At 63.9% G+C, this 20,692-nt stretch overlaps 10 protein-coding genes and 2 non-coding genes across 12 annotated transcripts; 4 read left to right on the forward strand and 8 right to left on the reverse strand.

Moving 5' to 3' along the window:
• Positions 1-463: 463 nt before the first annotated feature.
• On the reverse strand, positions 464-1,352 carry Q8F55_001930 (uncharacterized protein; the record flags this gene model as incomplete). The annotated part of the gene is made up of 2 exons (XM_069350545.1): positions 464-971; positions 1,018-1,352. 2 exons carry the CDS (start codon positions 1,350-1,352, stop codon positions 464-466), a joined length of 843 nt encoding a protein of 280 aa, XP_069210931.1.
• Positions 1,353-6,329: 4,977 nt separating this feature from the next.
• On the forward strand, positions 6,330-8,949 carry AFG3 (AAA ATPase afg3; the record flags this gene model as incomplete). Its single annotated transcript, XM_069350546.1, has 3 exons — positions 6,330-6,817; positions 6,867-6,935; positions 6,984-8,949. 3 exons carry the CDS (start codon positions 6,330-6,332, stop codon positions 8,947-8,949), a joined length of 2,523 nt encoding a protein of 840 aa, XP_069210932.1.
• A 268-nt stretch (positions 8,950-9,217) lies between these two features.
• On the reverse strand, positions 9,218-9,309 carry Q8F55_001932. Its single transcript has one exon. It is a non-coding gene; the product is annotated as a tRNA-Ile (tRNA).
• A 498-nt stretch (positions 9,310-9,807) lies between these two features.
• On the forward strand, positions 9,808-10,847 carry Q8F55_001933 (uncharacterized protein; the record flags this gene model as incomplete). The annotated part of the gene is made up of 5 exons (XM_069350547.1): positions 9,808-9,823; positions 10,161-10,241; positions 10,282-10,377; positions 10,500-10,782; positions 10,835-10,847. 5 exons carry the CDS (start codon positions 9,808-9,810, stop codon positions 10,845-10,847), a joined length of 489 nt encoding a protein of 162 aa, XP_069210933.1.
• A 176-nt stretch (positions 10,848-11,023) lies between these two features.
• rad1 (checkpoint clamp complex protein Rad1) lies at positions 11,024-12,248 on the reverse strand (the record flags this gene model as incomplete). Its single annotated transcript, XM_069350548.1, has 7 exons — positions 11,024-11,219; positions 11,262-11,326; positions 11,360-11,539; positions 11,577-11,691; positions 11,724-12,082; positions 12,117-12,185; positions 12,222-12,248. 7 exons carry the CDS (start codon positions 12,246-12,248, stop codon positions 11,024-11,026), a joined length of 1,011 nt encoding a protein of 336 aa, XP_069210934.1.
• A 159-nt stretch (positions 12,249-12,407) lies between these two features.
• On the forward strand, positions 12,408-12,798 carry Q8F55_001935 (uncharacterized protein; the record flags this gene model as incomplete). The annotated part of the gene is made up of 3 exons (XM_069350549.1): positions 12,408-12,453; positions 12,486-12,639; positions 12,675-12,798. The coding sequence occupies 3 exons, from the start codon at positions 12,408-12,410 to the stop codon at positions 12,796-12,798; spliced, it is 324 nt and encodes a 107-aa protein (XP_069210935.1).
• Positions 12,799-13,816: 1,018 nt separating this feature from the next.
• On the reverse strand, positions 13,817-13,907 carry Q8F55_001936. Its single transcript has one exon. It is a non-coding gene; the product is annotated as a tRNA-Ile (tRNA).
• Positions 13,908-14,099: 192 nt separating this feature from the next.
• Positions 14,100-15,465, reverse strand: Q8F55_001937 (uncharacterized protein; the record flags this gene model as incomplete). Its single annotated transcript, XM_069350550.1, has 4 exons — positions 14,100-14,653; positions 14,699-15,156; positions 15,190-15,357; positions 15,410-15,465. The coding sequence occupies 4 exons, from the start codon at positions 15,463-15,465 to the stop codon at positions 14,100-14,102; spliced, it is 1,236 nt and encodes a 411-aa protein (XP_069210936.1).
• A 151-nt stretch (positions 15,466-15,616) lies between these two features.
• COQ3 (Hexaprenyldihydroxybenzoate methyltransferase, mitochondrial) lies at positions 15,617-16,683 on the forward strand (the record flags this gene model as incomplete). Its single annotated transcript, XM_069350551.1, has 2 exons — positions 15,617-16,000; positions 16,048-16,683. 2 exons carry the CDS (start codon positions 15,617-15,619, stop codon positions 16,681-16,683), a joined length of 1,020 nt encoding a protein of 339 aa, XP_069210937.1.
• A 439-nt stretch (positions 16,684-17,122) lies between these two features.
• Q8F55_001939 (uncharacterized protein) lies at positions 17,123-17,651 on the reverse strand (the record flags this gene model as incomplete). The annotated part of the gene is made up of 3 exons (XM_069350552.1): positions 17,123-17,223; positions 17,269-17,590; positions 17,640-17,651. 3 exons carry the CDS (start codon positions 17,649-17,651, stop codon positions 17,123-17,125), a joined length of 435 nt encoding a protein of 144 aa, XP_069210938.1.
• A 585-nt stretch (positions 17,652-18,236) lies between these two features.
• Positions 18,237-18,843, reverse strand: Q8F55_001940 (uncharacterized protein; the record flags this gene model as incomplete). Its single annotated transcript, XM_069350553.1, has 5 exons — positions 18,237-18,467; positions 18,555-18,632; positions 18,678-18,695; positions 18,741-18,772; positions 18,810-18,843. The coding sequence occupies 5 exons, from the start codon at positions 18,841-18,843 to the stop codon at positions 18,237-18,239; spliced, it is 393 nt and encodes a 130-aa protein (XP_069210939.1).
• Positions 18,844-19,457: 614 nt separating this feature from the next.
• Positions 19,458-20,572, reverse strand: PRE5 (Proteasome subunit alpha type-6; the record flags this gene model as incomplete). Its single annotated transcript, XM_069350554.1, has 6 exons — positions 19,458-19,810; positions 19,850-19,979; positions 20,026-20,185; positions 20,221-20,435; positions 20,485-20,520; positions 20,570-20,572. The coding sequence occupies 6 exons, from the start codon at positions 20,570-20,572 to the stop codon at positions 19,458-19,460; spliced, it is 897 nt and encodes a 298-aa protein (XP_069210940.1).
• Between the last annotated feature and the right edge of the window lie 120 nt (positions 20,573-20,692).

Genomic DNA, 20,692 nt, shown 5'->3' on the forward strand with positions numbered 1-20,692 from the left:
ACGAACCCCCTGTCCCGAGTCTGTGTCCTGGACAACATTACTTCTGTATCATGGAACCATAACTGTATGCAATACTTCAGCTTGTCCTTCGTCTCTCGCCACAATGGCTCTACTCACCCATGATCTGGAAGGTGGCCGGCAAGGCAGCCCGTGGGTGCAAGACTGGACCTCCCCATCGCCGTGCCTATGCAACAGAAGGATGGCGCTTGACAGAGAGCGACCGTGATCGAAAGATGCACTTCAACACCCCCCAGCAACAACTCCCAGTCTCCTTTGACAGCTGCCTCTGCAGCACTGTACATCTGCCTACAGGTACAACGGAAATACCCCTATGGCTCAGGTGACCGAAGGACGAACGAAACCTAAAAAACAATAATAGATGTGGAAAGGGGATTTGGGGGTAACACGACTTGGGAGCCCCAGTGGCTGTCGGAGGGCGTTTCGATCAGTGGCAGTGTCGTCGCTATTGCTGAGCGCCGTTGAGTTGCTGAATGACTTGACCCAGCGTGCCGGGCTCGAGCGGAGGGAGGTCGAGGACGGCACCCCCTTCGCCAGCAAGAGCTGGGTCAATCAAGGGCTGGTCGTGCTCGCCGAGAGAGTGTTCCAAGCCGACGTGGGCACTGAGCTGAGCAGCCGCATGTGCCTGTGCTGCAGCCTGAACGGCAGCCTGCGCCTCTGCGTGCTCCTGCTCCATGCGGGCCTTCTTCTCCGCCTCGTCCACGGCTTCCGACTTGCGCTTTCTGCCAGCCTTCTTGGGCGCCTCCATCAGGCTCGATGGGCCAGGCTCACCCGTGAGGTGCGCCAGCGATTCGGGGTTGAGCCCTAAGCCAGCCGCCTCAGCCTCGCGAGCCGCCCGTTCGCGCATCTCCTTTGTTCTCTTGCCTGGTCCTCGTCGGCGAACCTGCTCGTCGTACGTGCATACCAGCTGACGCTTGGCGCAGTGCGTACACGTGGGACGGCCGCCGTCGCACCTGGAACAGTTAGCACGACTGCAGTCGCGTCCAATGTCAAACCTACTTGAGCTTTCGGCCTCGGCAGAAGTGGCACGCGAGCACTAGCTTCTTGGGCTTCTCGCCGTCGCCGTTGCCTGTGACAGAGAGTGCCTGCGCCGCGTGGTGCTCGGGAATGACGACCTGGCCACCGTTGGCGTCATCTGTGACGAGCGAAGGCACGCCGCCGTTGGGGTCGGCGGGGTTCGCCTCGGCCCAGTTGGAAAGGGTCACTTGGTTGTAGTCGTCGGCAGTTCCCGCAACATAGTGCTCTGCCTGCAGTTGTGGGATGACACCATTGATGTTGGTGTAATCGCCTGCCAAGTAGTCGACCTGACCAGGAACCGAGTAGTTGTACGGCATTGTAGGGTTGGCCCAGGCTGCCGCGGCTGCGGCATGTACTGGCGACTGGCTCAGAGCCGCCTGTGCATGGGCATCAGCCGCAGTCTGATCGGCAGCGCCCGCAGCGTGGGTCGCCTCGGCGCCCGTAGGCTGGCCTGTTGCGGACGACAGCGTGTCGGCTTCGGTCGTGGTCGGGGGTTGGACAGTGACCGTCTCTTCGGACGTCGGTGCCGGTGCAGCTGCACCGATGGGGATCTGGCCTGGAGGATACAGGTTGGCTAAGTGATCTGGCTGAGCTCCCCAGTGGGTGTGCTCAGTCGGCGATGCGGAGAGGGTAGTGGTTGTTGGGCTGATGTTTGGATGCGGAAACGTGTGGTTACCGCCGTGCGCTTGGTGAAGTGACGCGTTTTGTTGTGATTGCAGTGGAGAGGCGCCGTCGGACGGTTGCTGCGGACTTGGCGATGGATACGTGTCTGGGGTCGGATAGAATGTGTAGCGCGATGGGGACAGGTACTCTGCTGTGCGTGGTGGATGTGGATACGATGTTGCCGTGTGCGATGCGACGAGATGCAGTGGAGGTGGCCGATGTTGGACGCGTCGCGGTGGGACTAGCGTGCCAGAAGAGTGATCCCGCTGCTGCTGCTGCGGCTGCTGTTGTTGTGGCTGCTGCTGATGCTGCTGCGATGAAGATGCACTGCTCCAGTCTGTTTAAGGCGCGATGCAGCGTGTCAGCATCAAGGCGCAATTGATCCAGCCCGGAGTGTGTGTGTGTGTGTGTGTGTGTGCTTACAATGGGAGGAAGGTGCGACGACCGGATGTGGGTGGTGGTCGATTGGGGGATGATGACTTGGTCCGTGGGAGAGTAACGCAGGGGGGAGGGGGCCTGGCTGGGAATCTGCCTCTACGAGTCTTGGCCTTGAATACGGGCTCTGTGGGGGGAAGGCAGAGGATGACGAAGGCGCAGGGGTGGTGATGCTACTACTTGAGGCCTCTGCTTGTTGTTGTTGTTGGTCTTTGTGCCGCGGCCACGGAGCTAGACGAGATGGTGCCGGCTGGTCGAGGTGCTGGTGCTGGCCGCCGTGATGGTGATGATGCTGCCGCTGCGGTGTGGTTGGTGACGGAGGTACAAGGCTCGGAGTCGGATGGGATGGACGGAGGCAACTTGAGGTGTGGGTGGTGGTGAGGTGTGCTGGGTGTGCTGGCGGTGGGTAGGATGGCGGCGGGTACAGATGCTGCTGGGTGGGTGACTCTGGCGGCTGCTCTGACTGCTGCTGTTGCTGCTGCGGGTGCAGAGTGGGAAAGACTCGTGACATGAGATGCTCCCGTCCTAGACCCCCAACTTGAACAACGTCCCAGCAAGCAAAATGGTCCCGGTGTTTGCGGTAAATTTAGTCCCGCTCAACGTGTGGCACAGTGGCGATATTACCAGATCCGGAAATTCGGACACTCGGCTTAACCGGACAGCCGTTTGTGGGTTAGAGTGGGTGGGGGAAGGGTGGGTGGAGGTGGTGTGGTAGAGGAGGCGGCAAGGTGAAGAGGCGGTTACGAGTTAAACAAACTGGCAACAGAGCAGACCAGAGGCAGACGCGGCACGCCGCTTTGTCGAGGAGAAGGCGAGGCGCACAGAGGGTGGCGACCAAGATCTAGCTGGTTGCACGTGAGCCGGAAGGCCACCAGCGAATGTTGGCGGACCAAGGAATGCTGCGCGTAAGATCGGGAGTGGCGAGAGCCACTTTACACCAACGACGCCAGTCTATCTCGATAACCTTCCCCCATACAGTAGGAGACTCCGCGGCGGAGACGGGGGAGCCTGGTAGAGGAGCCCGGGGGGGAGCTGGGGGGGTGAGGCAGAGTACCGGCGGGGGACGGTCGGAGGTCGGCAAGAGTTCGGCGACAAACCGATCGTCGGTGGGGAGCGAGCTGGATGACGGCGGTGTCGGTGCGGCAGGTGACGTGTCTAAGACGGCGGCAGAGTCAGCACAGAGCTGCGAGTGCCAGTTTATGCTTGGAGAGAACAAGAGTGAGACGAGAAGATTCCCTTCCCTGCAATGTCAAGGCATTGACTTGCTCGGAAGCGATATCTCACGCCAAGACAACTCGCCACGCGCTGCCCGCACGGCACAGAGCGATGCTGAACACTCTCTGGCTGCGGCAGTTCCCTCGCACCACGCCGCACTAGGTCGTACCAGCAACCCGCGTGACCACCCTGGCAACCGGAGCAATAGTTGCGGGTATCAACAGAGTCGCCACTGGGCCACTGGGCGGCGGGGGTCGAGCTGCGGGGATTCCTAGGAATCGCGACCCGGCCGAGCTGGATCCTGGGGCTTGGCACACTCACCGGAAAGTCGGCACAAGGGTGGGGGTCGATACTTCAACGAGGACAGCAAAGAGCGATGATATCGAGAGCGAGGTCCGAGCTCTCAATCAAGTGACAATGGCGAGTCCGATATCAAGGTACGGCGGGTCACACGAATCGAAACAAATCGGCGTGCCGGCCGGGCCATTCATTCACCTGGACCCACCGAGGCGGCACATCTTCCGCATAGCTGCCCGCGCGGCACGGGGGGGCGATGGCGTCTCGGGGATCGGCTCAACGTGTAGACTGTCGGTCGCGCCGCCCGCTCGCCTGCTCGCTCGCTCGCTCGCTCGCTCCCCCGCCCGCAGCAGCACTGCGAGCGAGGAGGACGCTCATGGCAATAGCGACCAAGGCACACGCACGCATCCTGGCTGAACTCTGGCTGTGGCGCGCGGCCGGGATCCAGGGGAGTGGCGCCTATCGGCCCTGTGGCGTCGGCCAGACTCTCCTGCCTGGGTGCTCGTGCACGTCCGTTTGTGATCTCGCCGGCTGAGGCACAATACTCTTGGCCGGATGGCATACACGTCTGCATGTACGTGCTCCGATTGCTGGGAAAAGAGCAGAGTCGTGCGTGTGGCCGGGGCAGATCCACTGAAAGGCAGCCCCGCTCAGAGTTCAAACCCCACCCCGCCACTTCCCTGGCGATTAGAGGCGTGACATCATTATGATAAAGGATGGGGTGCCACACTGGCATCTGGCAATGCCAGCCATACTACATCTTGGTCAACACATTGCCTGGCAACTGGCAACCCAGGGAGAATCAACTTTCCGCGTAGCCTCAACCCCTTAATGAACCCTCCGTGTCCTCAGAGGAACATCTCCCAAAGGGATTGGAAGGAATGTTCAGGTAACCCCAGCCATGTCTCATCCGGCCGAGTGGCGAGCGGCGCACTCCGCTTTGGGTGGTATCCAGCGCCACAGCTCTCTGCCCTGGTCAATTCTTTCATTCTGTCAACGGAACGGCGACGCTCGCTGCTCGAACCAGGTCCCATCACATGATTCTTGGCGTGGCACGGAGGGCGCTCGTATATTCACTTCATAGGCGACGCCTCGGAGGCGGCGCGGCTCGTTTCGCCAGCACCCAGCCAAGGCTTCGGCGGGCGGGTTGGCGCTCGGAGGCGCCGGGGGCTTCCGCTGGCACCAACGGGCCGACCACAGCCACCAGCACCACCGGCACGCTGCTGGTCACGCCAGCACTAAGCACTTGGCGCCGGCGGCCAGGTCCCGCCGACCCACCCAAGCGACACGTTGCTGCGCCTGCCAGTCACTTTAGCCACCAATGCCGGCGCCGAGCCAATGATGGCTCGGCGACGCTCCGCTGGCTGCGGGGTGGTGCGGTGCGGCGGCGCTGTCAGCCGTCTGTCCCTTCGGCGCCTCCGGCAACCTTATTTACACGAACTCATCACACAGCCAGTAGCAACACTATCGACGCGTTGACGTCAGGGGTGCGTGTTTGTCGCCGCACGAGGGACGTAGATTGGACACATGGGAATCTCGCGAGGCGGCGGCGTTAATGGGGTGTATCAGGGGCTCGCGAGCCATCTTATTCTAGCAAGTGTAAACATAGGATTTCCGACATAAATATCCCTCAGAACCCTAAGCGAGCGTGCGGGTCGACAGACCAATCCTACGGGGCAGTATGCATACGCTCTCGGATGCGTCTTCCTCACGGCCGGACCGAGCACTAGGTCAGGTCGCGCCCAAGAAGAGCGGCGTGCGCCGCCTAACTCGGCGCCCGCTTCTCTCGGAGCCAAACATGCCCGGAGGTGCCACCGAGGTGGCCGCGCTGCCTCGACTTTGGCTTACCATACCGTACCTGACAGGCCTGCGGTGGGGTTTCTCGGCGTCCGAGCGCAATTCCTCGCCCGGGAACCCCGACCACCGACTCCGCCAACCGGCGGTCGTTGAGAAACGGGTTGTTGCTCGGATTCCCGGCCGGCACAGTCATTCTGCACTCTCAATCAACCAACGGAGCACAACTGTGGCGCAGCTGGGTGCCAAGAAGCACGCGTCCAGGCGCGTCACGCCCCACGGCAAATGCCTACTCTCTCGTCGTCCCCATCGCGAAGGGTATTCCCAAACAATTCCCCGTCGGCGATCACGCTCTCGATCAACATGCAGTACAATACCAACTAGAACAACAAGACGGAGTGGACGGTGGACGCCCAGCTATTCAAAGAGCCACAGGGTATGGCGATGGAGGCTGAAGGGAGGAGGTCGACAACATGTCCTCTTGCGGTGGTGACAATAATTTCCCCTTTCGAATACCGCTGGCGCCTGTGGGGACAAGGACGAACTCTACACTTTCATCTCCCCATTTCTCAAGAATGACGCTGATACCAGTCGACGACGACTACTAGAAGCACGAGGAAAGTTGAAGAAAAACATTTCTAAATTACCCTTCCCTCTTGGGTCTGTCAAATGCCACACCCAGCTTTCGGCCAGCCAAATTATCCCCGCCGGCCTACAGTGGGAAATTTGATCCCGCTATCCAACTCCAATGCCGGCCGATGGACGACGACGCTCCGGCATCCAGCGAGCGACGACTTGTAATCGATCGGGCCATCTGCTTGCGATAATCTTGTCAACCACAACCACATTCTTGTAAAACACTTACACCCCTCCCTTTAACACCCAAGGCAATGTACCGCCTTCCCCTGCGCCATCTGGCCGCGCCGGCGCGTCGCCATCTACCATCTCTGGCGCCGTCGGCATCGGTCCTGCGCGCCGCCGCCCGCGCGTACGCGACCCCGAGCGGCAACCCCCGGCCGTCGAGCAACACGCCAACACCGCAGGGCCTCGAGTCGGTCTTTGGCGGCGGCAAGAAGGGCGGCGTCAGCCGGCCCGGCGGCGGCGCTGCGAAGAAGGCCGAGTCCAAGGAGTCCAAGCAGGAGGAGCACAAGGAGTTTGAGGAGGAGAAGGAGGAGGAAGGCGGCAGCTTGCGGGATCGCCGCCCCCGCCTGAGCGACGAGATCTCGGGCCACGGCAAGAAGCGCTCTGTCTCGTCGGGCTCGGGCGGCGGCAGCGGCGGCGGTGGTGGTGGCAAGGAGGGCGGTGGTCCCGGCGGCGGCCCCAACAACAACCCCCTCGGCGGCATGACACCAAACCAGCTCCTCCTGGCTGCTATCTCGTGAGTACAGCTATCCGGGTGACAGAGAAAGCCGAGCTCACCTCCGCAGAACATACGCTCTCTACTCGCTCACTCAGCCTGGCGACAGCCGCACTCGCGAGATCACATGGCAGGAGTTGTAAGCATTTCCCACTCTTTCGGGTCTATTGCTGACAGCGGAAACTAGCCGCAACTCGCTGCTCGCCCGTGGTCTCGTGTCCTCGCTCGAGGTTGTGAACCGCACCAAGGTCCGCGTCCACCTGCACAACCCCATCCCATCGTCGTCGTCGACTGGCTCGACCTCGTCATCTGGCAGCCAGTCACTGCCTTCGCCCGCCCACGGCCCCGCGCCGTACACTTTCACCATCGGCTCGGTCGAGGCGTTTGAGACGCTGCTCCGCGAGACGCAGGACGAGCTCGGCATCCCTCCCGCCGAGCGCATCCCCGTGTCGTACCACGATGAGGTCTCGACTCTGTCCGCCATGATGCACTTTGCGCCTACGCTCCTGATGATCGGCTTCTTCGTCTGGATGGCCCGCAGGGGTGGCTCCGGTCTCGGCGGCGGCGGTGGACCCGGCGGCGGTCTCTTCGGTGTCGGCAAGTCAAGGGCCAAGATGTTCAACCAGGAGGAGGATGTTGCCGTTCGCTTCCGCGACGTCGCCGGCATGGACGAGGCCAAGGAGGAGATTATGGAGTTTGTCAAGTTCCTCAAGGAGCCGGCAAAATACGAGAAGCTCGGTGCCAAGATCCCCCGTGGTGCCATCCTCTCTGGTCCTCCCGGTACCGGTAAGACCCTCCTCGCCAAGGCCACTGCCGGTGAGGCCAAGGTGCCCTTCCTGTCCGTCTCTGGTTCCGAGTTTGTGGAGATGTTTGTCGGTGTCGGTCCCTCGCGTGTCCGCGACCTGTTCGCGACGGCCAAGAAGAACGCCCCCTGCATCATCTTCATCGACGAAATCGACGCCATCGGCAAGGCTCGTGGAAAGGGCGGCAACTTTGGCGGTAACGACGAGCGTGAGTCGACCTTGAACCAGCTTCTGGTTGAGATGGACGGCTTCGGCACCAAGGAGCACATTGTCGTCCTCGCCGGTACCAACCGTCCCGACGTCCTCGACCCTGCGCTTATGCGTCCTGGCCGTTTCGACCGCCACATCGCCATTGACCGACCCGACATTGGTGGTCGTCGCCAGATCTTCAAGGTCCACCTTGGCCCCATCACCCTCGACCCCGAGCTCACGATCGACCAAATCTCGGAGAAGCTTGCCCTGCTCACTCCTGGATTCTCGGGTGCCGACATTGCCAACGTCTGTAACGAGGCCGCTCTCCGCGCTGCTCGTCACGGCGGTGACGCCGTGACCGAGGCCGACTTTGACGGCGCCATTGAGCGTGTTATCGCCGGTCTGGAGCGCAAGAGCCGAGTCCTTGGCAAGGAGGAGAAGAGGATCGTCGCCTACCACGAGGCCGGCCACGCCATCTGCGGTTGGTTCCTCGAGTACGCCGACCCCCTCCTCAAGGTTTCGATTATCCCCCGTGGTGTTGGTGCCCTCGGCTACGCCCAGTACCTTCCCAAGGAGCGGTTCCTGCAGTCGACTGAGCAGCTCCAGGACCGCATGTCCATGACTCTTGGTGGTCGTGTTGCCGAGGAGATCTTCTTCGGATCGATCACCACTGGCGCCCAGGACGACCTGCAAAAGGTGACGAGGTGGGCGTTCGAGACGTGTGCCAACTTTGGCATGAACCCCGACATTGGACCCATCTCGTACGGCAGCAGCGAGCAGCGCCAGGAGGGCTTCCAGAAGCCCTTCTCCGAGGCCACTGCCCAGGCGCTGGACGCGGCCGTCAAGAAGATGATCACGCAGGCGCACCAGCGTACGACCGACCTCCTGACCAAGCACAAGGACGACGTCGAGAAGGTGGCCCAGCTGCTGCTCCAGAAGGAGGTCATTACCCGCGAGGACATGCGCAACCTGCTCGGCAAGCGACCCTTCGAGGCCGCCGATGAGATGGACGTGTACATTGAGCAGCAGCTCGACGAGAAGAAGAAGATCACCAAGGAGGAGATCAAGGAGGAGAAGTTTGACGAAAAGAAGAAGGGCGGCTCTGGGGGTGACGGTGCCGAGCCTGCTCTCGCCATGAAGAGCACCCAAGACTTGTAGAGTGTTCGGGGCGTGTACGAGGGGGTCGATAGCTAGTCCGTCCGCATTTGGCATCTTACATCACTGCATACAGCAATAAAATGTCACCGTTCACCGAGAGGGCTTGAGCAGGGGGAGGGGGGTCGGGGGAGTGGGTAGTATGTGTGAGCCCCAAGTCAGCACGATAGCAGGACGACAGACGGCTGTGCTACACACTGATGGGCTGATCGGCAAAAGATGAATTACAAGCATATCTGGTGCAGATCACGAACGGCAAAAGAATTATTCTTGACCACTGACAGGATCGAACTGCCGACCTTTGCATTACTGATAACCATCGAGTTATTAGTACAATGCTCTAACCAGCTGAGCTAAGCGGCCGCGAATGTTTTCGGAGAATTGGGTTGATCCTGAGCGGTTGCTGTCGGGTGGCGAACTTGCTCCTCGCCCGACCTCGCTTCATGCATTTTTTGCCAGCATCGACGGGGTCCGAGCGCGGCGAGGCGGACCATGAGTCCGGCAGTGTTGCCATCGCCGCTGCTGCGAGACGGTGAGCGCCGGCCGGGCACATCACATTGTCGTCGCGATGTTTGAATTGCGGGCCCGGCGAGTGAATAGTATTGAAGCGGGCCGGGCCACACTGGCGGCGTTATGATTTCGGAGCCGCCAGATCCAGGCAGGTATGCTAGGCAGCCAGGCCCCACGGTATGCCATGCAGCAGCTACCAGTCGCCGCCCGCTCGCTGGCCACCCAGCCGCACACCTTGATAACATTGTTTTCTGCTTGCAAGCACGCATCATCACCACTCTACTCTCCCTCCCGACTCTCCGCTCCAGCGACCACTAAAGCCACCACCAAACCTCCTTTGCCACCTTTTGAATGAGCAGCAACACCGGTGAGTAGGGCCGTGCGTGTGTGTGGGCGTGTGCGGGTTGTGTGCGGGTCGTGTGGGCTGGGCCAGGCGCCGGCGGGCGACCCACCGACCGACGCCAGCGCCAGCCAGCCAGCGCCATCACACAGCCAGCAAGCCAGCCAGCACGCTTCGACCCCCTGCGCCGTCGCTGACCAGCCTCCTCCCCTCGTGTCCGTGCTCGCTGTCGCTTTACATTCGCATCCATCCGCTCGCTTTCGCATCCTCACCACTCGCCGTTTCTTCCACCACACTCGACGGCGACCCACCCCCACCCCACCGGCACCCTCCCACATGTCCTCCTCGCGTGCCCGCTCGGCAGCCAACGTGAACGCCGGAAAGTCCAAGACCAAGGCCCCGGCGTCGTCCGGGGACACCATCTCCAACCTCGGGCCTGCGTTTGGTGAGCAGGACGAGGGGGAGGGTGTGTACTGATATGCCAGACCCGTTCGCCCAGGGCAACGACCCGTTCGCCGAGGCCGCCCCTACCAAGGTCATTGAGAAGTCGGTCGGCAGCAAGGCCGACAAGATCCACATCCGTGAGTGTGGACGAGTGGACGAGGTGGCCGCGTGTCGAGTGCCGCGTGTCGAGGAGTCGATCCCGAAAGCGAACGCGAACGCCAGCGCCTCGCCGCCCCGGATCCCGCTGACACACACCCAGGTCTCCAGCAGCGTAATGGCCGCAAGACCATCACTACCGTCCAGGGCATCCCGGACAAGTACGACCCGCGCAAGCTCCTCAAGGCGATGAAGAAGGAGTTTGCTTGCAACGGCCACGTCGTGCACTCTGCCGACTCGGACGACGAGGACTCGCCCGCCCCCGGCAAGAAGGACGAGCACGGCAAGGTCCTCCAGTTCCAGGGCGACCAGCGTGTCGCCGTCAAGGAGTTCCTTGTCACTGCCGGCCTTGTCACCGCCAAGGAGGCCAAGGACCAGATTGTCATGTGGGTGGCAGCCCAGGATGATGATCCACCAGCACGTACTGACACTCCCCAGCCACGGTTACTAGAAGCCCAACCAGGATGCTGGGTCCTTTCCGCCCCTCCGAGTGGCCGTGGCCTCTTCACTGCATCACCTGTTACTAGATGTCGTTAGTGTAATTGTGTCATCGAGACCCATGCATCATCATTCGAATCGTGCGGTGTGGCGTGGTGTTGTACAGTGTGGGGTGGCGCTGCTGCCTCGTTACTCGTCCTCTTCCTCCTCGTCCAACGCGTTCATCTTAAAGTCGAGAATCCCGTTGTTGAGCTCGGGCGGCTGGTTCTCGGACAGCGGCATCATGACCTGGACCGAGAGGAAGCCGGTGGTTTCGATCTGGAGGCAGATCTTTGCCGAGTGCTGCACTGCGCGTCCGAGCAACGCGACATGGGACGCGTGGTAGCTGGGGTGTGAGCTGCCGTCCGTCGCAGGTTCGATAGCTCACCTAAACGTCACGGCCTCTTCGCACTCGAACGCGTCCATGACCTCTGCGTCGTAGGGATAGTCGAACTAGCGTCAGCGCCCGCCCCGCCTGCTACCCACCTGCACCGTCCCAAAGTCGCCCTCTGCAAAGATGGAGAAGCTGCCCGACTCTGCCAGCTTGCGCGCGCGCACGCTCGTCGTCCGGCTGTCGGCCACGGTCTCACCCTGCGGCCGGGCGCGGAACGTGACGCGCTGGCACGACGGCGGGAGGTCGAGCAGCGCGTCGCGGAACCACGCGGACTGGGGTCAGCGGCGCCGTCGCGTCGGCGTTGCCTACCTTCATGATGAGATACACCGACCTGTTGGCCTCGTCGAACGCCTGGTTGACGAGCTCGTCAGGCTCGAGGGTGAACAGCTCGCAGTTTGTCACGGGCCCCTTGGCGTCGTCGCGCCTGGGGTCAGCTCGGCCTCCCAGCGCACCCACAGCAGGATGGAGAGGGGATACCCCGTCCCAAGCCAGGTCAGGCGCATGCCGGTCCGCCTCTCGCGACCCCTGGCGCGCCAGCCGTCCTCGTCGTCGCGCTCCTCACCCTCGCCTGCCCACCGGCGCTTCTTGCTGCCCCCACCGACGGAGGGCACGACGCCCGCCCCGCCGCCGGCGTTGCCGAAGATGTTGAGGCTCTGCAGCAGCGCGTCGAGCGAGATCTCGAAGCACGCCGGCTCGTCGTCGCCGAACGTGAACTCGGTGAACAGGTTGGCCGGTACCCACGCCGTCGCGCTCATGCTGCGGGCTTCTTCTACTGTGACTTCAAAGCCCGCGCCCGAGATGGTCATGGACGCGTGCTGCCGTCAGCCAGAGGGGGGAAGGCAGACGTACGTGCTTGAGCCCGATGCCGCGGAGGAGGCGCGCGAACGGGCGCACGTCGTCCGTCTCGGCGACGAGCACCTGGCGTGAGCTCAGCAACCGACACGCTCAGCTCACCGGCACCTTGTCGCGTTCTGAAGCCATGTCGGTGGATGTCAAACGCCAAGTGACTGGACCGGACAACATTGTTGATGTCAGACCTCCACCGCGGAGATGCATCTCCGCGGCTAGAAAGTCACTCGGCTCGACTTCGAGCTCGAAGTCAACCTCGCAACTCTACACTCCCCCCACACACCCCGCACAATGTCGCGCCGCCCCCTCGGACCGCTCCTCTTCGCCATGGGCGTCGGTGCGTCCCCCTCCCGACCCCACTGACGCCAGGCATCATCTCCGGCTTCTACATCTGGGACACGCCACTGCGGCAGGAGACGGGCCGCCTGCCCCCGCCCGAGCCGATCGTGCCCCCGCCCGCGGCCGCCGGCGTGCCGGGCGAGCAGAGCCCCGCCGCCCCGGCACCGGTCGCGCCTGGGTCCGAGTGCGTGTTCCCCCTGGCGTGCGCTGACGTACCAGGAAGCCAGCAGCGCTCGCGCCTGAACCTGCCGCTGCCGCGAAGGCGGCCGAGGCGCCCGCGGCAGCCCCCGCTAAGCGGAGGACTGAGGAGGCGAAGAAGGACGAGGCGAAGCGCGAGGTGTAGACTCGGACTCATTTGCATGCACTTTTCATCTGGCGTGGCGGGGGCGGTGTTGTGATCTTGGGATGCTCGAGGTCGTCGACCTGGGAAGTGACTTCTGACTGATGCTGGGTGTATGTGCCCGTCGTACGCTGGGGCTCATAGCCCACCCTACCTGCTCGATCTGTCGGCATCAGACATTGGGAGTTCTGAGAGGGGCGAGGGGAACTGCTGGAGCATGCCATCGTTTTGTCTCCTTCACCCATTTCCGACGTCGCCCGACATTCGATACCACCGGCCGCTGTAGGAAACCCCCTTCCCATCTCCTGCGCATCGATAACTGTCCCCCTCTCCAGATCAGACCTGCCACAGCAGGCTCCAGGGCTGTGGACCATCGGGTCGGTGTTGGTAACACACCTACTGACGACCCCGGTTGGCAACTTCGGCCGGTGTCCACTCCACTCTCGCCACAAGGTCACGTCCCCTGCGCATGCACGACCCTCTGGCACTGATTTTGTGCGGGGGGTGCACGCTCTTGCCTCATTATCACCTGTACATTCTTGTGGTGCCGGGGTAGACGAGCTCAGCTCATAGATGACTACCTGCCTCGGCTCATACGGCCCCGCCGTCAGAATCAGCACCTCGTCCACCGAGGCTACTGTGTAACTCAGGGAAAGCCATGCCGCTGCTCCGGGTGTCCCAGGAGGGACCGGTGCGACCCGAAGCGGACAGGTCGCTGCACCAGCTATCGGGTCGAGGCTGGGGACGGTTGGCGCCGAGGGTTGCAGCGACTTGGCCGCCACCCTTGTCTCGATCGCGTCGCAGTGTCCCAGCACACCCAGTCCAGCTCTGCAGACGAGGGGACCACTGTGGCGAAATCACGCCCAGGCTCAAGTTGAGGCCGCGACGATCAGCAGGCGGAGGCAGTGATCGCCACCACAAGTGGCACCCGGCCTCCAGCCACACCTCCCCTCGTCCTCCTCCTCTCCTCGCCTCTCCCCCAACCCACCGCATGCACACCCCACGCGCGGAAAAAGATATCTGACCACTGACAGGATCGAACTGCCGACCTTTGCATTACTGACACCGTCGTGGTATTAGTACAATGCTCTAACCAGCTGAGCTAAGCGGCCGATGTTCCTGGCGCCGTTGGTTGGCTGATGAGCGCCACGGTGGGTGCGAGCGAGCGCCTTCGCACCGTTCCTCGACTCGATCCCCTCTCGTCCCTCTGCTGTCCAACCTACCACGGCTCACCACGCGAAAGACACAAAATACATGACGGAAGAACTATGGGATCACAGGTGGGGGTCGATCACAGGCGACGTCTACTCAGCCCGCGCCTTCTTCTCGGCGCTTCCCGGCTGCTCCTCGGCCTTGCGCTTGTCGCCGTTGGACGCGTCGGGCGGCGGTGCAGGCGCCTTCTTGGGCGCCTTCTTGCGCACCATGCTCGTGAGGTCGTTGACTGGCCCCGAGTCGGCGACGGGCGCCGCCGAGCTCGACACGCCGCCGAGCAGGTGGTTGATGCTCTCGGCGACAAAGTCGGCCGCGGGCGGCGCGGCCTTGAGCTCGTCAATCTTGACCTCGAGGTCGCCGATCAGCGCCTCGACATCCTTGGCCTCGGCGTCGCGCTCCTTGGCATTCAGGCGCGCAATGTCCTCGGCCTTGGTGTCGCCCGACTTGAGCTCGGCCGCGCGCTGTTTGAACCCGTCGAGCGCGAGCTGGACCTGCTTGAGCGCCTCGGAGCGCCCGGCGGGCGTGAACTCGAGCACTGTGCCGAGCTGGTAGTGCGCGCTCGCGAGCGCGCGCGATGAGGCAGGCAGCAGCGCCGACTTGATCTTGACGGCCTCGGTGTAGTCCTGCACTGCCTGGGGGAAATTCTCTGCAGCGTGTCAGCTGGTCCTTGCCACACTCAACTGCCACTAACCCGTCTCCAAGCTGATGTCACCCAGGGTGAGGTAGCACTCGGACAGCAACAGGCGGTCGTCCTTGCCCTGGTCGGCAGGCAGCGCCTCAATGGCACGGGTGTAGATGGTGCGCGCGACATCAAGGACCTCCCAGGCAGCGTTGAAGTCGTCCTCGAGGTCGCCGTCGTCACCCTCGCCCTCGCCACCGGCGGGCGCCTCGTCCTCGCCGTCGGCCGCATCGCCGTCGTCACCGCCCTCCTCGTCGTCCTCATCATCGGGCCCATCGCCCTCAAACACAAAGTTGCCGGTCGAGGGGCCAGCGGCAGGCTGCTCGTTCTGAGCCGACGGATCTGTGCCCTTGGCCACCTCCTCCTTGCCCATCACGCCCTGCTGGGACAGGGCGAGCTCGTACAGCGCGCGCCCGTACGAAAGCAGAAGCGGCGCCATGGCGGGGTCAAAGTCGCCGACGAGCTGGCGCCTGGGGTCAGCCACGCACGGCGCGGCCACTCACTGGATGTCGAGCGCATCGGCATACTTTGCCACGCCCTCCTCCCACTGCTTGAGCGCGATGGCCTTCTTGCCCTCGGCGACAAGCTTTGCCACCTGGGCCTTGAGGTCGTCGGGCTTGGGGCTGCTGGTCGAGGCCTCTGCTGGCGCGGGGGACTTGCCGTTGGATGACCTGTGGGGGTGTGAGTGACTCTGGCGCTGGATGGGCGCCGGTGGCGACGTACATTGTTGAGGTGGGTGGAGTCTTGTTGAGAACGAGCGCGCAGAAGTCAAAAGTCATTTCAGGCGCGCCGCGACGCGTCTGGCCCATTTGCATTTGGGTGGGCGATTTTGATCCCGCCGGCACAAGACGATTTCATGACGACGACTGCTTGTTTCGCCTGACATTTCCGAGGCGACCTCGCTGCAAAGACAACAACAAGCACCACACAATGGCGACAATAAGAGCAGTCACGGCCGCGACACGGGCGTCGCGAATCCTCGCCACAGCGCGGCCACGGCTCGCGCGCGCCCCGCTCGGCGCCACGCGCCAGCGCCAGCTCAACACGATCAACCAGGACGAAATCTCGCACTTCTCCCGCCTGTCCCAGCACTGGTGGGACGAGGCGGGCGAGTTTGCGCTGCTCCACCGCATGAACCCCGAGCGCGTCGAGTACATTCGGCAAAAGGTCGCGCTCGACCCGCGCACCGAGCCCGAGTGGACGTTTGAGGGGCGGCACGGCGACCGGGCGCGGGCCGAGGCGCGCGGCGCCGGCCGCTGGCTCGAGGGCAAGCGGTGTCTCGACGTGGGCTGTGGTGGGGGTCTTCTCGCCGAGGTGGGTCCGATCTCATGTCGTTGTGTCCGTCCCAGCTCACGCCCCAGACCCTCGCGCGGCTCGGCGGCGACGTCGTCGCCATCGACGCCTCTGCCGACAACATTGCCATCGCACGGACGCACGCGTCTGCCGACCCGCTGCTGCCGTACGTGGGCGAGAACGGCGTGGCGACCAACACGACGCCGGGAAGGCTAGAGTACCGGCACACGTCGGCCGAGGCGCTGCGCGCAGCAGGGGAAACCTTCGACCTGGTGTGCAGCATGGAGGTGCTCGAGCACGTCGACCAGCCGGGCGAGTTCCTCAAGTGCCTCGGGGACATGGTGCGGCCCGGCGGCGACCTGGTCATGTCGACCATTTCGCGCACGCCGCTGTCGCAGCTCCTGACGATCACGCTCGCCGAGGACCTGCTGCGCTTCGTCACGCCCGGCACGCACACGTACCGCAAGTTTGTGCGGCCCGAGGAGCTGCGCCGTTTCGTGTACGCCGACATGGGGGGCCACGCCGTGTGGGAGCCGATTTCGGGCGCCGCCGACATCCGCGAGGGCGAGGTCGGCGAGACGCAGGGCATCATCTACGACCCGCTCGGCGCGCGCTGGCGCCTCTGGCCCGGCGCCGAGGGCACGTGGCAGAAGGGGCTCGGCGAGATTGTCAACTACATGTACCACGCGAAGAAGAGGGCGTAGTGGGGGGGAGGGATGGCGCATTGCATGCATACTACTCATGGGAGTGGCGGTGGGGTGGGGGGTGGTGCGGGTTCCGGGATTCTGGCGACGTTGCGTTGAGGATGGAGTAAGCGTAAGCGTGTTCGGGATGTGCCTGTTGATCCGGGCCGTGGGCAGTGGTGTCAGCGCAAGGTGATGCCCTCTGGCCACGGGCTCTCTTCTCGAGGGCTGCTTCTGCTGTGCTGTCGAGCGACGAGCAGACCTGCAGTCAGTGGCAACTGTAGCCGGCGCCGCGACACCCCACCATACACGTGCCGCCCGCCCGACAAACGTGACCCGACACCCCGACACCCCGACACCGCTACCCCCCACCCCCCACCTCCGCGTGATGCGATACTGCTGACATCTGCAATGACTATGAATGGACATTTTCCTACGCTCTACCCCGGGCCACACCCATCTAGTAGGGGCGCGCGGCGGCCTGGCAGGCCTTGAGGGCCTCGAGGTAGTAGCTGCACGAGTTCATGTCGCCGTTGGTGGCCTCGAGGCACTTTGTGAAGTCTGGTTCGTCAGCTTGCCGTCTCCCCTCCCTCCCCTGCTACCCACCCTTGGCCTGGATGTCGCACGACGCGCCAGCGGCCTGGGTCTGCTGCTGCGCGTACTCGGCGGGCGGGGGCGCCTGCTCGGCGGGGCGCGAGCCCCCGAACAGCATGTTGCTGATGCCGTGGCCGACGACGCTGCCGGCGACGGCGCCGCCCATCGTGCTCGCGGCCTGGGCGAGGAGGCCAGGCTGCTTCTGCTGCGCGGGGTACGCGGCGGGCGGGGCGTGCGGCTGCGCGGGGTACGCGGCCGTCGAGGCCTGGCGGGTGCCGCTGGGCGCCGAGGCGGGGGCGGGGCGCGCCGAGGGGCGGGCGGAGGAGCGGCCTGACTGGGGGGGCGTTAGCTGCTGCTGCCTAGGTCGGGGGTGGGCGACGCACAGAACGGGGCATTGTGGTTGTTGTTGCTTGGTTGGTGGCAAGAGTGAGATGGAGAGTGCGTCGTTTGTCGCCCCGTCGCTGGCCCTTGAAATATCGCCTGGCCTGTCAAACGCCTTCTTGCCGAGTGGCCGCCGCGGCGACGACTCGTCGCCGGCACCAACCGAGCATCACCGATGCGTTACGTAAATCGTTCCAGCGCCTTCTACAGTGACGCCGACGGCTATGAGCTGGGGTCGGCGCGGGTTCGGTCTCGACTCGGTGGCCGTGGTGGAGGCGTGGAGGGGGAGCATGCACGCTGACAGTGACGCTGAGCGAGCGTGCAGCGAGCTGCGAGCCGCGAGCTGCAAGGCCAGACGTCATGGGGAGAGACACGGCACGGCATAGTGCCGATCGGCAGCTCGGCATGGACTGGCTCCGCTGGCTCCTGGTAGGGCAGGTCAGATGCAAGTGCCAGTGCAGTCCAGCCTCTTGCGCGCCTGCCTGCCTCCTGCTCCTCCGCCACTCTTCACGACACTATGCATCAGCCCTTCCCGGGCGGCCTTTTACCGGCCTGGAGCAACAGCAGCCAGCAACGCCGGCGCAGTACCTCTCCACGCCCTACTTCTCCTCGACGGCGATGAACTCGACCTCGACGAGCACGTCCTTGGGCAGGCGGGCGACCTCGACGCACGAGCGCGCGGGCTTGGTCTCGCCAAAGAACTCGGCGTAGAGCGTGTTGAAGTCGGCAAAGTCGTTCATGTCCTTGAGGAAGCAGGTCGTCTTGAGGATCGACTTCTTGGACGAGCCGGACGCAGCGAGCACGGCCGACACGTTCTTGAGGACCTGGGCCTGGGGGCGTGAGTGGCTGCGGTGCTGTGCCGCGGCAAGCGGTCCACTCGTGCGAGGGCCTGCCGCCCCCGCCGAGCCTACACTCACAGTCTGCTCCTTGACGCCGCCGGGCACGACCGTCATGGACACGGGGTCGAGGGGGATGGCGCCCGAGGCGAAGATGAGCTGGGTCGGCGTGAGCTAGGTCCCGGCGCTACGACGACGACATACGCCGTTGTGCTTGACGGCCTGGGGGTGTCAGCTGCAATGTAGCACCAGTGACGCCGCGCTCACCTGGACATACGGGCCGATGGCGGCAGGCGCCTCTGCGGCGTCAGCGAGTCCCGGGGCAGCAGTACGCACTGTCAGTGCTGACGACGGTGTAGGGGGCGGACATGGTGGGAGTGAGCAGTGCGCGGCGGAGCGGAGTGACGAGGGAGCGAGTCGAGAGGGAGAGCATAAGTACGTTTGGGTGGCCGGGCAGCGCCGAGCCCGCCCCCCACCGTCTTTATCGTTACGAGCCAGGGCGGGCCGGCAACGCGGCGGGCGGCTGCAGACACGCCGCAATCGCCAACCCCGCTATCCGTGGCCGTCGCCTGCATTTCCACTACGGAATTTCCAAGGCGCATGCATCCCGGTGCTGGCGACGATGCATGCCGCGACGGTGGTGCCCCGCCGAGCTGTGGCTCTGCACTCGCTGTGCGCTGCGCGCTGCGCCCTGCGGCATCGCGGTGGCTCAGCCGCGCCGGTCGCCCGCGCTGTGGGCCGTGGGCCGTGGCACTCGGCGCCGTGCTCATCGTTGACACCACGCTCAGTCTCGAGCTGGGGCTGCGAGTCTGCCCAAGCCTGCGGCGCGATTGCACGCACGGCCATGCTCTGACCCGCTGCAGATGCACACGGCGGACCAGTGCCCGCCGCCCACCACCCTCCTCTCTTATGACCCCATCCTTCCACCACACCGTGCTCCTCGCACCCCACCCCTCTACCCATGCTGTACATGCCTATACTTCTCTACTGCATCTCAACGTCCTCTCCGGGCGCGGCGGGCTCGGCAGCAGCCGGGGCAGCGGCCGCGTCGCCAGCAGCACCCTCCGTCGCCGCCGTCTCGTCTGCTGGGCCGTCCTCGGGCTCGCCGCGGCTCCTGCGCCACGCGCGGAGCAGGCTGTCGACATCCTCGTTCTCCCTGACGCGGAAGTAGCCGTGACGCGAAGCACCCGACGAGCCGGGGCCAGTCGCCTGCTCAATCTCCTCGGACGCGGGGCCAATGATCGAGATGGCAGTGTTGAGCGTCGTCAGGTGCTTGTCCTGCTGCAGCGTGTCGGCGAGCGCCGAGAGACCGTGGTTGATCAGTGTGGGGAGGTCGGCTGGCGTGTCAGCTGCCGCCAGTTTGGCCAGCTCCTCACCATTCTCAAACTTGTCAAAGTTCTTCTCGAGGTAGGTCTTGGCGCTCTGGCTGCGCGCGCCGATCGAGTGGGCGTAGTACTCGAACGCGGTGCCTGCGGGGGAGAACTCGAAGAGGTGGGGGCCGGTCTCCTGCAGTGTGTCAGCTATGCCCAGTCCAAACCGCGCCTCCACCTACGTCCTGGCCGATGACGAGGAAGCCGACACCATATGGTCGCCGTCCGTACACCTGCGTGTTGTTCTGCGCCTTGTCGGCAATGGTCTGGACGAGACGGGCGACGGGGATGGGGCGGCCGTACAGGATACGGCTCTGCATGGCCTCGCGGCGCATCGAGTTGCTGCGCGTCAGCGTCGTCGGTCGCACACTGCTTACCTCAGGACACGCGCATCGCTGGTCAGGCCGGCGATGGCAATACCGACGTGGTCGTCGATGCGGATGAGCTTCTTCTGGTACGTGGCCAGCTCGCTGGTCGAACGCTTGAGCGTGAGCAGCACGGCGTGCGTCTTGGAGCGCAGGCCGATGGCTGCCGAGCCCTGCTTGACGGCCTCGAGGGCGTACTCGACCTGGTGGAGCTTGCCCTGGGGCGACTGCGAGTGTGAGCATGTGCTGGGTGTACGCAAAGATCGCAGCACGCACAAAGGTGGTGTTGTCCGAGTCGTAAGAGTTGCGGAACTGCAGCCGCGTCAGTGTGGTGGAAGGGAGCGCGGCCGGTGGTACAGACCATGATGGGCGGTGGGTAGAGCAGTAAGGTGGTGGTCGGCCTGTCTGTTCCGTGTGCTCTTGCCCGCTGCAAAGTTGCCGCTGGTGGTTGAAGGTGAGGGGGAGGAGGTGGACGATGGAGAAG

This window comes from Vanrija albida (genome assembly GCF_041260175.1).
Source record: "Vanrija albida strain AlHP1 chromosome Unknown contig_2, whole genome shotgun sequence".
Taxonomy (NCBI): domain Eukaryota; kingdom Fungi; phylum Basidiomycota; class Tremellomycetes; order Trichosporonales; family Trichosporonaceae; genus Vanrija; species Vanrija albida.